The 17,714-nt window shown below is 34.0% G+C and overlaps 1 protein-coding gene across 2 annotated transcripts in view; it reads left to right on the top strand.

Moving 5' to 3' along the window:
• The window catches only part of LOC115212320 (inactive tyrosine-protein kinase 7), a 262,230-nt gene that overhangs the window by 138,799 nt on the left and 105,717 nt on the right, over positions 1 to 17,714 (top strand). The window contains exon 7 of one of the 2 annotated variants that reach the window (XM_029781183.2): positions 5,852 to 5,893. The exons of the other annotated variant lie outside the window; for it this stretch is intronic. Coding sequence (XP_029637043.1) covers positions 5,852 to 5,893 — 42 coding nt within the window. The remainder of the gene's footprint in view (positions 1 to 5,851; positions 5,894 to 17,714) is intronic. 2 annotated transcript variants of the gene reach the window in all.

The raw sequence follows: 17,714 nt of genomic DNA, 5'->3' as shown, positions 1-17,714 counted from the left end.
CAGGAAGAATCATTTAACGTCGGAAAAAATGCCTTGTGGTATTTTTTCTGTTACTTTACGTTTGGGATTCTACACCCATCAGTATAAACTTTGACTTTCGTAATTTCGACCTGATAAAATAAGGTGCCAGTCTACAGTTAACAGCTGTGTGGAGATCGGCATGTCAAAGAACAGACCTAACGTTTTCGCCTGAGTGATGCAAAGGTATCATACGCCAAAAGTAGGGAATCGCCAACAAATTAGAAACTGTTGTTACAGCGCATGCTCCCATACTACTACTACTACTACTACTACTACTGTCAAATTTGTAGCCTTGTGCCTATGTGATAAATAATTATATTACTGTGGTTTAAAGGGCGGTGAATATGCAGAATCGTTAGAACGGCGGAAGTCTTGCGCTCAGATAGCACCATCGTTTATTTTGTCTCCATTTTAGGGTCAAAAAGATATAGTACCAGTCCACTAGATGGATGAATTTAACCGACTAACGCTGACTCTATTATTTCAGGGCTTCAAAAATTGTCTTCAACAACTGGTTGTTAGGAAGTTTTATTACTTCAGTATAAAAATAATTCTATAAATTTCTCAAGGAATACAGTAGTCACTCGCTATATCGCGCTTCGCCGATCGCGCACTCAGTACATCGCGGATTTTTCTGACTAATATATATATATATATATATATATAAATTTATATTGCGGACTCCTCAGTTTATCGCGAGTTTCTGCGGCCGATATATATTTATATTTTTTAGATTTTATTTTTTCTGTGATAAAATAAGCCTTTTCACGCCTAAAAATTAATGAATTAATAAATAAAAATACAGTACAGTATTGCATTGTAAAACACATTAATTAAAATATCTTAAAAGAAAATACATAGCATACTATAGCTGAGTAAACAAAGAATCGCATACTCTATGGAAAAGGAAACTCGGGAGCCGAGTGTATGGTGTTGTTTTGCATTTATAATTAATAAATATATACAAATTATAAAACTAATATTAAAAAAATACAGTACTGTTTCTATTTCGCGGAATTTCACCTATCGCAGTGGTTTTGGGAACGTAACACCCGCGATAATTGAGGGATTACTGGATTCTGATTTTATTGAAGATTCATTATTTTTTATATTAATCATGTCAAAATCAAATAAATTTGACTGAAATTCACTCTTTTCTTATTTCTTTATTGCCCACAAGGGGTTACACACAGAGGGGACAAACAAGGATCGACAAAGGGATTAAGTTGATTACATCGACCCCAGTGCGTAACTGATACTTATTTAATCGACTCCGAAAGGATGAAAGGCAAAGTCGACCTCGGTGGAATTTGAACTCAGAACGTAACGGCAGACGAAATACTTATTTCTTTACTACCCACAAGGGGCTAAACACAGAGGGGACAAACAAGGACAGACAAACGGATTAAGTCGATTACATCGACCCCAGTGCGTAACTGGTACTTATTTAATCGACCCCGAAAGGATGAAAGGCAAAGTCGACCTCGGCGGAATTTGAACTCAGAACGTAACGGCAGACGAAATACGGCTACGCATTTCGCCCGGCGTGCTAATGCTTCTGCCAGCTCTCCGCCTTTGCAAGCTCACTCTTTTCTTGGGGACTTATTCAAAACAGAAGATAATTTAAAACTGTACGATGGCAGCACTCTATATTACAAAACACTTGCTGCAACTGCTACAGATCGAGGCACGTTCTCATAACGCTACCTTGTGACTGTCAGTAACTTTGGAATTTATTACGACTGTTGTCAACGAGAATCTTCTTTATCTCGGAATCCAGATTTAAACACTTCGCTACTGGACTCATTCTTTTGCTACTGAATGAACTGGACCATTTTGAGACTAAAATATGTCGTAAATGACATGACAAAATCCTCCTGTTTCGCGGCTGGTTTCCCCGATGCTTTGTTGAATTGGAGTATACAGATAAGAGTTAGCTCAGCGTTGTAGCGCCAGGTGAAAGACAAAACAAATATTTATACTTCCTAAGCTTAACAGAAAGAAAACAGAAATTTGAGACTGCCATGATACTTCTATTGTCATCAATAATTTATTGAAGAGGAAGTTAATGCTTACTTTTTTTTTCTGAATCGGAAGTAGGTCGTTCATTCAATTAGTGCAAAACTACTTTCTATATCGCTGATAATGCTCATAGAAAAATCTTATTTTGGAGAATAGTATATCTATTTCCGACCAGTTGCCTCTCCTAAACGTATAAGCATTGCAAGAACGACATGATACTCAGTACGATAATGAAATTGGATTGCAGTTGCAAACTCGTGACTAGCTTATTCTACAGTGGGAAGCACTCTATGTAGTAAACTTTCTTTACAGACTAGTAAAATTTGTTAAAGGAACAATGTGTTAGTAACTACTCTGAATCAACTTTAGTACGTAGTCTGATCAATAAGTATCCGGACTGTTGCCATAGTAGCGAAGCTAAAGCACGCAGAGGGAAGCCGCTTGAACCAGATTGACCTTGAACTCTGCTGTGCATGTGCTCGAAGATTTAACGTTCTGGCTAGCTTCCGCTGTTTACAGCAATGCTTGGAAGTAACGTGTGTAGCGTGCATACGTCGCATTGACCATGACAGAGAAAATTGAGTAGAGAATTTGCATCACATTTTGCCAAAATCTTGACGATACCTGCTGAGGGGCCTACACAAAGTTTTCAAAGACTTTCCATTGTTCTCGATACTAACAAGGAGACTTGTGCAACTGAAACCCGAGTGTCCTTTTGGTCAGCTGAAAGCAGTTTTGGCACAAACTTGGCAGACACGCGTCTCGTACCCAAATCTGCAGTGATAATAGAGTGGACTGAACAGAACCGTAACTAATCTGCACATCCTCTGATAACTCACGGACGGTGATTTGACGAGTTTCCCTCTCAGATGCACACACATCAGCGATGTTTTTCTCAGTTCTGCTGGTTGCGGGTCTCTCAGAACGTTCGTCATTATCGACATTTTCCCGGCCATCTTGAAAGCATCTGCACCATTCGTACACTTGTGTGTGGCTCATACGCTTCTCTCCATACACTTTTCTGCAACTTTGCGTAGGCCTCTGAGAAGTTATCACCATGACAACTTTCTCTGTCATGGTCAATGCGACAGGCAAACGTATATTTTGTTCTTGTAATTGTTGGTGATGTAGCTGAAGATTATCAACCTGGTTGATCAACGAGGAACCACATGCACTCATTTGGTTTAGTCACAGTAGATCTAGGCTAGCATATTATTCGGTGTGATCTCTGTTCTTTTTTTCTTTTTAAAGTGGTACTGCGTGTGTAATTTGATTGCAATTTCTAGAAAATCAAGTGACCATGAAAATCTTCTCTTAGGTTTGATTTAGTCTCTAGGTGTTTAAACAGTGCCGCCTCCACATTTTTTACTTTTACTTATCATTAACTGTTACTGGCAATTTACAATACAACAATCCAAGGCCTGTGGTAGAGAAAGAAAACCGTTTGTACTATTTATGTCAATATTCGATTCACACATATATACATATTTATAACGATATCTATTGACTCGCTTGAAATCATGATTAATAATATTTTATAATCAACCATTTTATAATAGAGGTATGTCACATAGTTGGATAAAGTAAAGCCTAAATGTTTTATTTTGATAAGTACATTTAAAAGTCATCATCATATGACATATAAGTAGACCACTATTTCATATTCCGCTTTTAATGTAATAGAATTACATCAATTGATTTTTATTGTTTGCTTTCGTTTAAGCATTCATTATTAATTTATTTGTAAAGCACATATAAAAATGAATGCATATGGATAATCGCCAGTATTGAATATTAGTGCACACACACATACAGATAGACAAAATACTTGTCCTCTGATGTTGGCATGGCTAGGAGTCTAAGTATTTCCTTTTGCAACAACGAGACTGAAGGTCTATTCAGATTGCCTTTGATCGGCTGAACCACGTAGAAACCCCTCTGGTGTTCTGGAGACGCAATACATGCGCAAAATTTTGAACTATGTTTCACTGATTCTGCTTGAAGATTTCGGTAAGAGTACTTATGCCGATGCATATGAATTGCTCAACTCATATACTTCGCCCGCTTTTTCAATGAGCAGGGTCTTGAAATGTCGTCGATTAAACATCTGGACGATCAAACGTAAACCAAGGGCAACAAATCTGTTCGTGCGCGCATCGATGGTTACACGCATGTGTGCATATATATATATATATATATATATATATATATGTGTGTGTGTATGTAAATCCATTTCCATATAAATGCCCACATCTGTGCGTGTGCGTGTGCGTGTGTATGTGTGTTAAAAGTGAAACTTTAAAGTTTCACGTTTCGAACTTTAGACAAACTTGAATAATATAGGAAAGCTGCTAGCATGAATATTCTCATTACCCATACAACATCCTATTTTCTCCATCAACCTGACTCCGTCTTATATTCATACGACCTCTCTTCTCTGTCGCTTACCGTTTATCTGTCTGTGATCCAAAGCTTTATCATAATTTGGTTATAAAAAACCCCCATAAAACTTAAGTTTAAATATATTAAATTTTATATATTTCTCGTAGCAGGCAAATATATCCTTCAGCTACATCATTTCTAAAGGATGCGATAAGCTTCTTTACTTTTGGATTCTTTTATGCTTTACTTGTTTCATTCATTTGACTGCGGCCATGCTGGAGTGCCGGCTATAGTCGAGCAAATCGGTGGTCCCAGGACTTATTCTTTGTAAGCCTAGTACTTATTCCATCGGTCTTTTTTGCCAAACTGCTAAGTTACAGGGACGTAAACACACTAGCATCTGTTGTCAAGCGAGGTTGTGGGGACAAACACAGACACACAAACATATACACACACATGCATATATATATATATACAACGGGCTTCTTTCAGTTTCCGTCTACCAGGTCTACTCACAAGACTTTGCTCGGCCCGAGGCTATAGTAGAAGACACTTGTCCAAGGTGCCACGCAATAGGACTGAACTCGGAACCATGTTGTTGGTAAGCAAGTTACTTACCACATAGCCACTCCTTTAGTATACATTTTCGCTAACGGTTACACAATCCATTCAACTATAGCCTTTACTTCCGATACTGTGTACAGATTTAACTCAGTTCAAAGCAGCAGCATCTTTCTCGATGGATGGTAGTGTCTAAGAATTTCGTATTGTTCCAATTTCTTCATCTTATCTGAAGAACAGTTTCAGGAAACCAGAGGAGCAAATTGTAACGTTTTCCTTCTAATTTGTCTAATTTTTAATTTCAGTAGTGATTGCTCTTTTCTCCCATTCTATTAACTTACCAGTTTGTCTCTTTTTTGTTTTCTTTCTCTGTCCTCCTCTTTGTCTTTCTCCTCTCGAGTACGAGTAAAGGTGTGAGTGTGTGCGCACGCGCGGATGTATTTAAATTTGTATATGAATTAGGCAAGAACTCACAAAACTGTCAACCAACATGGCAGGAACAAAATTCAACAAAATTTAACACTTAACAACTTAAAAGAAAAGACAAAAAAAAAGGCGGTGGGAAAGAGAGTTAACCATTTCCTTATAACTAGTTTTAAAGATTTAAACAAAAAATGTTTGATATGATCACTGTCTGTCTGTCTGTCTCTATCCTCTCTCTCTATACTTACATACATACATATATATATATATATATATATATAGTTATATATATACATGCAAATACATGCACACACACATAAGAGTACAGTAGCAAATTTTACATTCATTATAATAACCTTCACCATATTCAATTTCCCTCTTAACGCGTCTATGCGAGCTTCCCTTCATCAATCATCATTTTCATGTCTTTCTCGCTGTTTAGATTTGGACCTGGTTTCGAGAGCAACACGTTGGAGGAAATGAGGTGAGATACCCGTATCCATACATACATACATATATATATATATATATGCATATATTCATATCTATATCTATCTACATATATATATATATATATATGAATATATACGTATATGCATATATATATATATATATGAATATATACGTATATGCATATATATATATATATATATATATATATACGTATATGCATATATATATATATATATATATATATATATATATACGTATATGCATATATATATATATTATATATATATATATATATATATATACGTATATGCATATATATATATATATATATATATATATATATATATATATATATATATATATATATATATATATATATATATATATATATGTACATGAACTAGATGTCATTTGTCTGTGGGCTGCTTCAGTCAACACATCCACCAACACTCCCTACCATTGCGCTTGTAGCACATTCCTCACTTGTCGTTCTATTATTATTATTATTATTATTATTATTATTATTATTATTATTATCATTATTATTATCCTTTGTATGCTATATTTCATTTCTTTCCTGAAAATTGTTCGCTACTATGATGCCATACATATATGTAATGTTAGAAAACGCCGCCTTTTTTGTTGCTTATTTGTGTAAAACACGACCCGCCAGTTGTTTTATACACGCAGTCGTTTGCACTAGTGTTTTATGTGAACAAGCATGTTAAACAATATACCCGTGCAAAGTAGACAGACGCTGGTTCAATAATGTATTTTCTATGTCGATATATCAAATAGTATTGATTATTTAATATTTAACAAGCAAATATTTATTTTATAACGTGTGTGCTTATATATTGGGTATGCTTAAATATAAAGTTAATGTGTATCTGTATTTGTAAGTATACGAGTGTGTATTTGTTTATGTTTCTATGTTTGTGAATGTGCTGATTATTTTTTAAAGTATGCTACATTTTGGAAAGGATTATTAATACATACGCTTAATGATACCGAAAAAATTAACATGTTTTTCTTCATCGCCGATAAGTCAACGGGGTGTAGTCCTAAAATATCTGGTCAGGTTATGGTTTGGAAATAATGAAAATAAAACTAAAATTGACCGAAGCAAAATCTCACCGAGGCCTCTAAAAATAAAATTTAATGACATCGAGTAGTAAACATGATAGTTATTATGTCTACAAATACCTAACACCCAGATAAATTTTTTATGATAATCAATAATTCTGTACATCAGTGATTTTGCTATTCAACATTCATAAAAAAAAAATGTTGCTCTTCGAAATAAACTTTTACTCTCTACAAGGTAGCTGGTAGTCTCCCCTACACATTGTGCAATCACATAACATTGTATTATGTAAATATACCTTGCTCAAGGTGTGTATATTCTGTTCTCTTCTTTTTTCGACTTACTCCATAACATCTATTAGCTATCTCATTTATTAGTTTAATTAAGTAACAACTACATTTTTTTTTACATACATGGATATATTTTATGCTGGATTTTAATATTTGACTTCGCTATCGACGCATCAGCCTAATTCATTCAGTCTATTGCATTTACAAATGTCCTGTATTTGCGTTTTGCTCGAAAAACAAAGTCAGCATATTATTCAAGCAATATCTCATATTTTCCTATGTTATGCCATCCAGCATATGCTTATCTTTTGAGATTTGCATGAACTATAGCTTCTAGCTTAGGTTGTATGAGGAAAAAACAAATGAAGGCAAAAAGTTCGAAAGTGTACTGCACTTTGGTGCATATTTCAACTCAAATTCAAAACCCAACGTATATTCTAATATCTATTATTACTTATTGAGATTTTCATAATATGTGTGTTTAAAATATAGGCATTTTATTTAATTTCAATATCATATTAGTGAGGAAAATCACAGCTCCTAGTTCCCACCCTACCACCTTAGCATTTACTACTTCTTTTTGAGTTCTCATTCGCGCCTAAGGCTGAGAACTACACAGGCTGAGAACTACTGATTTTTTTTTTTAAGAAAGCGTGATAAACTATTAATCTGCAATAAATTATCTAATTAGGCAGCTCTTAAAGACAATGTGTGTCTAATGTCTGTAGACGGACATATTAGTAGATTCCACAGCTATGTAGTGTTTCTCATCTGTGATGCAGTCATCATCTTCAGAGTTTATATCCTTCGAAGATATAAACAGGATGTAACTATTAGAAATATATGCAAACTGTTTCTATGAGGATCAACTGCGCATGTTATTTTAACATTGTAAAAAGTCTTTGAATCTCTTTAATTGGGCAGTCTAACACAAATCCGGATCTAATTACCATGTAACAGATTCCTGTTTGTGCGATCACCTAATTATATTTGTCTTAAAATTACAAATTTACTCGGAAGCACATTAATATATAAAAATTTATATATATATATATAGCGGGTCGTTATGAAAATTTGTATTTATTTTGACGATATCGGAAACTAAATTTAATATTTTTACTGCAGTCCCGTTTCAGTAATTCTCACGTCTTGTGAATTGCTGTTAACGTAAAAATCATATGTATCAGTAGAATCCCAATTTAAAAAAATAGATTTCTCAGCAAAGTGCGTTTGAATTAAAAAACGCTCATTCGTTATACAACCTGTATACCTTCTGTAAAATAGACTTTTATTATTTCGGATGTAGTGAACATAGATATATAGCAAGTAAATGTAAATTTTCAGAAGTGTTCGTATTTGTATACTTGTGTTTGTGTAATAATTATGTGTGCAATAATGATTATACATGTGTGTTAATGTCTGAGCGTGAGTGTATGTATATGTATTTATGTTTATATAATGAAATTTTCTTTTCAGGATAATCTGTATTTATCTAGATAAAATGTATTCACATTCCATTGACCAATACAAAAGATGAATAACTGCTATCATAAAATTTTGAGGACTCTTTCTAAATGTGACAGATTTATTTCGCATTCTATTTCTTTGCATAAATCCAGAGATCTTCATATGGCTTCGTTAAATTGTATTCATAACATGACAATTTCACTATTACGGTCTCATTAATGAAAACAGCGTTTCAAAGTGCTTCTACTATGAATTATCATACAAAGTATATACAAATAATGCGATATTATTAATAGAGTTAAAGATTCTGCGTCACTTCGATAAGTGTTCACATTGAGACAACCTTTTGAAATATCTTAAATGAAGTGATCTTACCTTAAATTAAACAACATACAAAACATAATTGCTGATACAGTCTTTCAGTTTCTGAACCGTTGCATGCAGGATCACAGGGCCACAATAGGTGCTAAATACTTTACAATTCACAACTACAGAAATGTAGGTCATTTTAAATAAGGCTTGATCATCGAATTGCGTTATACGTATTTCTGACTAATTTATCAAATTAAAACTCACTACTGATCGTTATTTAAAAAGGGAAAAATTGTATCTGTAAATAATATTTTGAATAAATTAAATGATTTTTTTTTAAATTCCTGAAATAACAACTAATGAGCACATCAGCTTTTAGAGCAGGTCTCAGATTCAGGTACCTAATACAGTAGATCACATTTAAAAAAAAAAAAAAATGTGAAACTTGTAACCCTAAAACATGGAGCAATGAGCTGTGTTTAATATGATGGCTGTTACACACTTCAAAACAGATGTGAAAATATACCTCCTACACACACACACAAACGCATACACACACACACACAAACGCATACACACACACGCATATGCACTCATGTATATATATATACGCGGCTATACTTAAACACACACACACGTGCGCATATCTACGCACGGCCACACACACACACACACACGCATATGTACTCATGTATATATATATATATATATATATATATATATGTATATACGCGGCTATACATAAACACACACACACACGTGCGCATATCTACGCGCGGCCACGCACACAGAGATCTATATGAATATGGTCGAATTTCAAAATACTAGTATCATTCAGAGCGAAATATGAGCGTCGAGTAATCCGAACCATATCATGATATCTTTTTAATGTGGGGCGAAGTGATAGATATGAAACGACCAGATGAAGACTTTCTTGACAGTAATAGATCAGAAGAGACTTATCTTTTTGAAGTCTGCAGAAAGTGAACTAGCTTTATTTTATTTGGACGCAACATCGTTCGTAAGGAAAGCCTCATTCGGACAAACCATCGGCATGAGAAACTACAGTTAAATTGTTAGCCGACACTTTTGCCGTGAAGGCATACTCTCTTAGATGAAAGAATTTTATCTCAGCGAATTGCGCGGAGCTAATGACTTATGAGTTTTCATAATCCTTGAGTCAAAAAGCTAGCGTTTTCCTTTGACCACTCTTCTACTTCAGATAAAGACATCTTTAGTATGTTACTGATTAATTATATCGCTTCTGTTACTTCATCTTTGCTTCTGTTGTTCTTCTGCATTCTTTCCTAAGTTAACACACACACAGCGCACGCACGCATGCGTACACACACACACACACACACACACACACACACAACACACACACACACACATCTGTATACATTTCCATATATATATATATATATATATTCTGCATTCTTTCCTAACACACACATCGCGGGCACGCACGCGTATGCATACAAATCTGTATACGTTTCCATACACACACACACACACACACACATATATATATATAATATATATATATATGTATATATATATATGTATGTATATATGTATGTATATATATGTATGTATATATATGTATGTATGTATATATATATATGTATGTATATATATGTATGTATGTATATATATATATGTATGTATATATATATATGTATGTATATATATATGTATGTATATATATGTATGTATATATGTATATACATATATATGTATGTATATACATATATATGTATGTATGTATATATGTAAATACATATATATATGTATATATGTATATATGTATATACATATATATGTATATATATATGTATGTATGTATGTATATACATATATATGTATATATATATATATGTATATATTTATATAATATATACATACACATATAAACATACATATTTATATATGTATGTATGCATGCACTCTTACTCCACTTTTCATACATATGCATATATATATAAGATGTGAAGATACAGAAGCTAGTTGTAAAAAAATGTTATCATTCGCTGTTGCATTATAGAAATTAAATAGAGTTTAGTCGTGGTTCATAAGTTTATCAGTAATCTGAAAGAAGGCAAGGCTGAAAATTCTTTCAGAAGAAAAGGATGAAACGGAAATAACAAGGAACAAATAATTTTTTAATAATAATGATAATAATAATAATATCAAAAACAACACCATCTTACCATGCAAATTAAATATAAGCTAGGTAATATAAATTCAGCAGGATTTATCTAACGCGTGTAATTTTTGTTGCGAATCAATTCCCGTTTCTCTAAAGATACGTGGTGTGTCTCTTATCTGCTTTTATTCTCTTCGCTTTGAGCAGTGAACTATCCCTTATCAAGGTTTCTGATCTAAATTTTAGAGTTTGGCATTTGTAATAATAGTAAGTAGCATACGGTTGACATTGCAAACAAGAAGACAAGATTTATTTCTTCGTATTCCCCATTTCAACTGCCTCCTCTATCTTTCTGTTGAGCGTGGTTTTCGTATTCCTTGGATTTTCATCACTGACAACATGTTTATATCTCTCTCTCTTCTCCTCTTAAAATCTATAATAGAGAGAATGCAGTTTCTTATCTAAATGTTGGGAAATAAAAATGAAATATTCATAAAAAGTACAGAATAATTTACCAGTACGACAGTAGATTTTTATTTACTGACGATGTAACAACTGGATACTACGACAGTAACAATTTAAGTATATCACTAACAATAACAATAGCAACAATAACAAATAAAGATGACATCTTCAGCAACAACTACAACAATAATCGTAATAGTTTTCTGTTCAATAAATTAGTTGCTGGAAAATCTATTTCCAATAGAAACTGAGATAAGAACTACCTAGTTACTTTGCAAAGAAATGATTGACGATTATATCTGATAGTTGTTGCAGTTACGCTACCACTGACAACCTTGCTGTCATCAATAAAAGCCTCAGTACTGCGATCACTATTGCAACCATCACAACTCATATTACGACCCCCACCATTAATTCAACTACATCAGCCTTCTCCCTTAAGTTATTTTCTTCATAATGAATTTTAAAAAATGACCCGGTTCAAATAATGCAGAGACAGACAAATTGAAAATATTGTGTGGTACTTGCGAAAAATAGCAGTCATATTTTTCTCAAAACAATTTTTCCATCTTTATAAGAGGAAGGACATATTTCAGGTTTTGTATGTCTGAAAGCAAGATGAAATAGTTCCGATTGGAATCAACTTTAATCATAATTCTACTGTTTTAGAGCTGAATTTGTTAAACAGAAACACCAGCATCCTCTTGTCTGATAGATTAAATAGTTCTTAACTTCTAGAAGCCACTAGACTAGACAAGGCGAGAAGAGTAAAATCATTAATACTGTCTAGTTCAGTTCCTGTTTGTATAATTATATGATTACAATAGAATGTCTACTGTTTGCAAGGCCAAATTTTGTCTATCTCAATCTTCGCTTTTCTTCTCTCTGATATCTGATAATCTGCTGTACATTAGCATCCCACTTACTGAGAGAAGCCTTTCTCAGCATGATTGATAAACCTGTTTTAACGGTACCCTTTTGTTCTTGATCAGCTCTTACTGGAGTTTAATCTGATGCAAGATTTTGCCTTCATTTTTCCTGTTGATTTTCATCTGCAAATAGTCAAGTTGGTATCTCATACATAGGTTATAGGGACTGTTTGTTTCTCCTGAAAAACCAACTACACGTCCAATCATCTGTGTAACGTTGATTCAGAAATGGTCTAACTTCTTTAAAAAGACATATTTGCCACGAAGAGTAAAATGCCTTAGCTAAAACGAAGACAACATCGAAGCTCAGTAATTTCGGTTGCAATCATCGTTTAATATGTTTTTAGTATTGTCAACACTAACGCTAACTTTCAAAGAATTACCAAAAATGACTTCTAACACATAAAACATCAAAGCTGGGCATGGTGAAAAAATAAGAAGTCGGAAATCTAAAGCATAAGAAATCTGAAACAAACGCATATCAAAACAATGATGATACCCATGATCTTGAAGAGACGTTTACTATTTACAGATTCCAAATTTTGGCACAAGGCCGACAAAATCGGGCAAGAGAATAAGTCGATTGCATCGACCTCACCACTCAAATAGTACTTATTTTATCAATCGCGAAAGGATGAAAGGTTAAGTCGACCTCAGTAGAATTCAAATTCAGAATGTAAAGACGGACGAAATACCACTAAGCATTTCTCCATCATGCTTACGATTCTGGTAGCTCTCCAACTTACATTTACTAATTATTATTAATTAATACCATGAACGGTGAAGGCTGAATCGTTAAAGCGCCAGTGGAAATACTTTGCGCTATTTATTCCTGTTCTTTACAGTCAGAGTTAAAATCCCGCCAAGGCTACTTTTACCTATCATTCTTTGAGAGTTGTTGGGGTCGATGCAATCTCCAGACTCCCACTCCATAACATTTCTAGCGTTGTGCCTAAATTAAATACACGTATTATAATGAATAACTTGTTTTTTTTAGCTCCAGTTCAGCTTTATAACCGAATGCATTCAAATCGGGGCCGCAATAATTTTCAGGAATATATATTTCTTTGCTACCCACAAGGGGCTAAACACAGAGGGGACAAACGGATTAAGTCGATTACATCGACCCCAGTGCGTAACTGGTACTTAATTTATCGACCCAGAAAGGATGAAAGGCAAAGTCGACCTCGGCGGAATTTGAACTCGGAACGTAACGACAGACGAAATACGGCTACGCATTTCGCTCGGCGTGCTAGCTAACGTTTCTGCCAGCTCGCCGGTCATAGTATCCTCTGTACTCTTCCTAAACACAGTTGAGTGTAATGTGAGGGAGATGTGGCACCTATTTCTAACACGTTGAGCGGCCACGTGGAGGCTCATTTATTGGCTTAATAACTATTTATTTAGAATGCAATGGTCTGACAGAAACAGATGAACACAAATAGCCAGTCTTTGTAAGGAAGTTGGTATAGTTGATCAAATCAACAACTATCTATTTCGTTATTGCAATAACAAAAAGCAGGCGTAAACTGTATCGAATTTTATAGTTCATTGCATAATTAATTAGATGCAATCAAATATTGCATCGGCGAAAAAAATATGTCTAAATTATGTATAAGACTGTTAATTACGTATCGGATATACATCATAATGCGTGGTGTTGGTGGTGGTGGTAATAACAGTAATAGTGGAAGTGGTGGTAGCTGCGGCAGCAGTAGTGGTAGCTCAAACCAAAAAAGGCTATTCACCAACATGTCCAACGTCCAATGATTGCAACCAGTAAAAGAACGTAGAGAACAAAGATAACTATATATACACTATGTACTAGAAAAGTATTAGATTTAGCGCTGTATGACTTCTGCCGCGACTATGATAACAGCGGTATCAGAGTATTTTCCGAGACATTAGCAATTTATTCATTCTCTCACCACTGCTACTTTACTTCTAATTAATTATATATTATTATTATTTATTTATTTATTTATTTATTTTATTTTTTTCATGTAATGCTAATGTTATAAGTAGACTAAATAGAGAAAGAGAGGATAGAAAAATTATATTCAACAGAGACGTCTTATAGCAGACAGACATAAAGGTTATTATAGTCACCGCGAATTTCGGTATGGTGGTGGTGGTGGTGGGGGGGGGGGGGAGCAGAAGTATTGTTTTATTAAATAAATATATAATAAATATGTTGTAAAACTAACCAAAATAAAGTTTATAGAAATAATTACCGAATCGGTATTTTCGATGACGCACATAATAAACGAAGCATTTTGAAGAAAGATGAAGAGGAAATCTGAATAAGAAAAAGGGGGTGAAAGAGGAAGAGAGAAATATGCGTGCGCACTTTCTTTCTCTCGTATTATAATTATTCATCATTACGTTGAAACAACAAATCATTATTGCAGTTCGTCGTATCTAAACTGCCAGTACCCAGTGATGTAATTAGGAGTAAGTTGAGAAAAGAAGTTTATATGCTACGTAGAAACCTAGGAATTAAATGTAATATTTTTCTCTATGTCTGTCTAGCTAGCAAGCTATTTACATACATACATACACACAAATACACATATGTATTCATGCATACTAGCAGACACGTTAGCGCGCCGGGCGAAATGCTTAGTGGTATTTTCGTCTGTCTTTACGTTCTGAGTTCAAATTCCGCCGAGGTCAACTTTGCCTTTCATCCTTAAATAAAGTACCAGTTTCACACTGGGGTCGATATAATCGACTCAATCCCTTCGTCTGTCCTTGTTTGTCCCCTCTATGTTTAGCCCCTTCTGGGCAGTAAAGAAATATATATATATTCATGCATACATACCCACGTAAATATACTCACATACAAACAATAATATGGTGTTGTAGAAGGTAGCCATGTTGATATATGTGGCTGTTCATCTTTTGTATAATGATTACTGTCCCCCCTAGAATATTGTCTTTGATAAAAGTTTTAGAAAATTTGGTTATCGTCTTCGGATAAGTGCAAAGAGGCACAAATTTTATGGAAGTGCTAAGAGAGACAAATTTTATGGAAATGCAAAGAAACACAAATTTAATGGAAGATTGTAGCCGTAACCGAAGTGTGAAAATCAACTAAGGCTCAACACTTGAACTTACTGCTCTATGCAACATGGCTGAACAGAAGAGTGGGCTCAGCTATCACTGTTCATGGAATTAACGAGTGAGGCTTCTGTGAACCTTTGAACTAAACCAATACTTTTAATAATTGCATCCACCCCCTCGCCTGAGGCTGACGGAGAGTATTACCAATACAACCCACCTTAGATGTCTTCTGTGTGAGGACTAACAATATGGAAACATGTCTAGAATTGCTTCTCAAGTATTAGACTAATTCTTCACACTTAATAAATTCAAATGCGTGGGGGGTCATTACAATAAATGTTTTAGTACAGGGGTTCTCAACCATTTTCTATCTGTGAACCCCTTTAATTACTATTTTATTCTGGTGGGCCCCCATAGCCATTCGATATTTAAAAACGAGTTTTATAGAAACTTCTTTCAAAATTCTTATTTTGGTTTTCCCATATTCAACTTGTGTAGGTTGAACTATGTAAAATGTTAGAGAAAGAAACCCAGCTCTTTCCTGCAATGTATACCAATACGTACATCTAAAGCACAATTTTTTCAGGGGCCCTTAAAATACTATTGTGGATCCCCAATATACTATTTTATTATGTGGACCACCAAAAATCTTATATAGACCCTAAGGAGCCATATGGACACTGATTGAAAACCAATGTATTAGCATTAGCTTAGTAGTTTGTTTTACATGAAGAATGCATCTCTTGATCATCCCTTCCCTCACAAATTCTACTCATTATTTTTCTATTGCCAATACTCTTGACGTTTCAAGACATTTCAATAAATTGGTGTAGACGACTGAGGCAATGATGCACCTGCAATTGAACCGGTTAACCGTAGTGAGAGAGAGATCCACTGCCTAGTCGCATAACCTGCAATATAAATCGACTAAAAATATTTTAAATCACGCACCTTCTTATTTATCTTAACGGGAAAAGAAAGATGACGTGGTGGGTAATCACAGTATGCTTCAAGAAAACAAGAGGTTACGGCTAAGCCGTTGATCATTGAAAGCTCGCCTAGCGTTAAATGGGAACAACATCCATTTTATTAACTGTATTGCAATCGTAGTCGTATTTTATTTTGTGATGTGATTGGTTAAAAAGGAAAATAATTTGATCTTAATTCTTAACAACAACGTTGCTTGTACGTTCTCAGTACTTGGAACACTGCGTGTGTGTGCGCAAGCAAATTCGTATATATATATATATACATATATGTATATATATATATATATATACATATATATATACATATGTATATATATATATATATATATACATATATGTATATATGCATATATATATATATATACATATGATATATATATATATATATATATATATATATATACATATATGTATATATGCATATATATATATATACATATGTATATATATATATATGTATACACATGCGCACAATTCGCCTGCACAAACGCACGTACACACACGCACGCACGCACGCACACACACATTGTTCCAAATATTGAAAACCTACAAGTACTAGTGAAATGCCACGCAATGCCTGTTTCCTACAAAAGACTAAACAAGTAACAAAGATCAGCGGGATATTCCAAAATATTTACAAAAAATTTTTTTTCTTATTCAAAAATATTAATTGAAAACTGGTAGTTTAAATAGAGTCTCAAGATTTTTCTATTAAGTTTAGATAACCCAAAATCATATATGCACGCACGAAACAAACACCTTAATAATAATGCAATTTTACACATGCATTGCAGTAACACAATCACATGCACGCATCCCCATACATAGACATTCATATGCATATACACTTACATGCACGCACGCACAAACGTATTTGTGTGGGAAATCTGGTGAAAATTATTCAATACATTTAAAAATATACTTTGCCTTATTGAAATAGTGAATCATCAACATTCGAAGGGTAACTATATGCATGAACGTACAATATGTGAGTTAAGAAGCGGTGCAATGAGTTCAACTGAGACCAATCTTCTTAAAATATATCTCAGAAATTTTCCTTCCCCACAACGGAACGGGCTCATCACAGATTTCGCCTCA

Source organism: Octopus sinensis, linkage group LG5 (assembly GCF_006345805.1).
Source record: "Octopus sinensis linkage group LG5, ASM634580v1, whole genome shotgun sequence".
Classification (NCBI taxonomy): Eukaryota; Metazoa; Mollusca; class Cephalopoda; order Octopoda; family Octopodidae; genus Octopus; species Octopus sinensis.
This window is presented reverse-complemented; position numbering and strand designations above follow the sequence as displayed.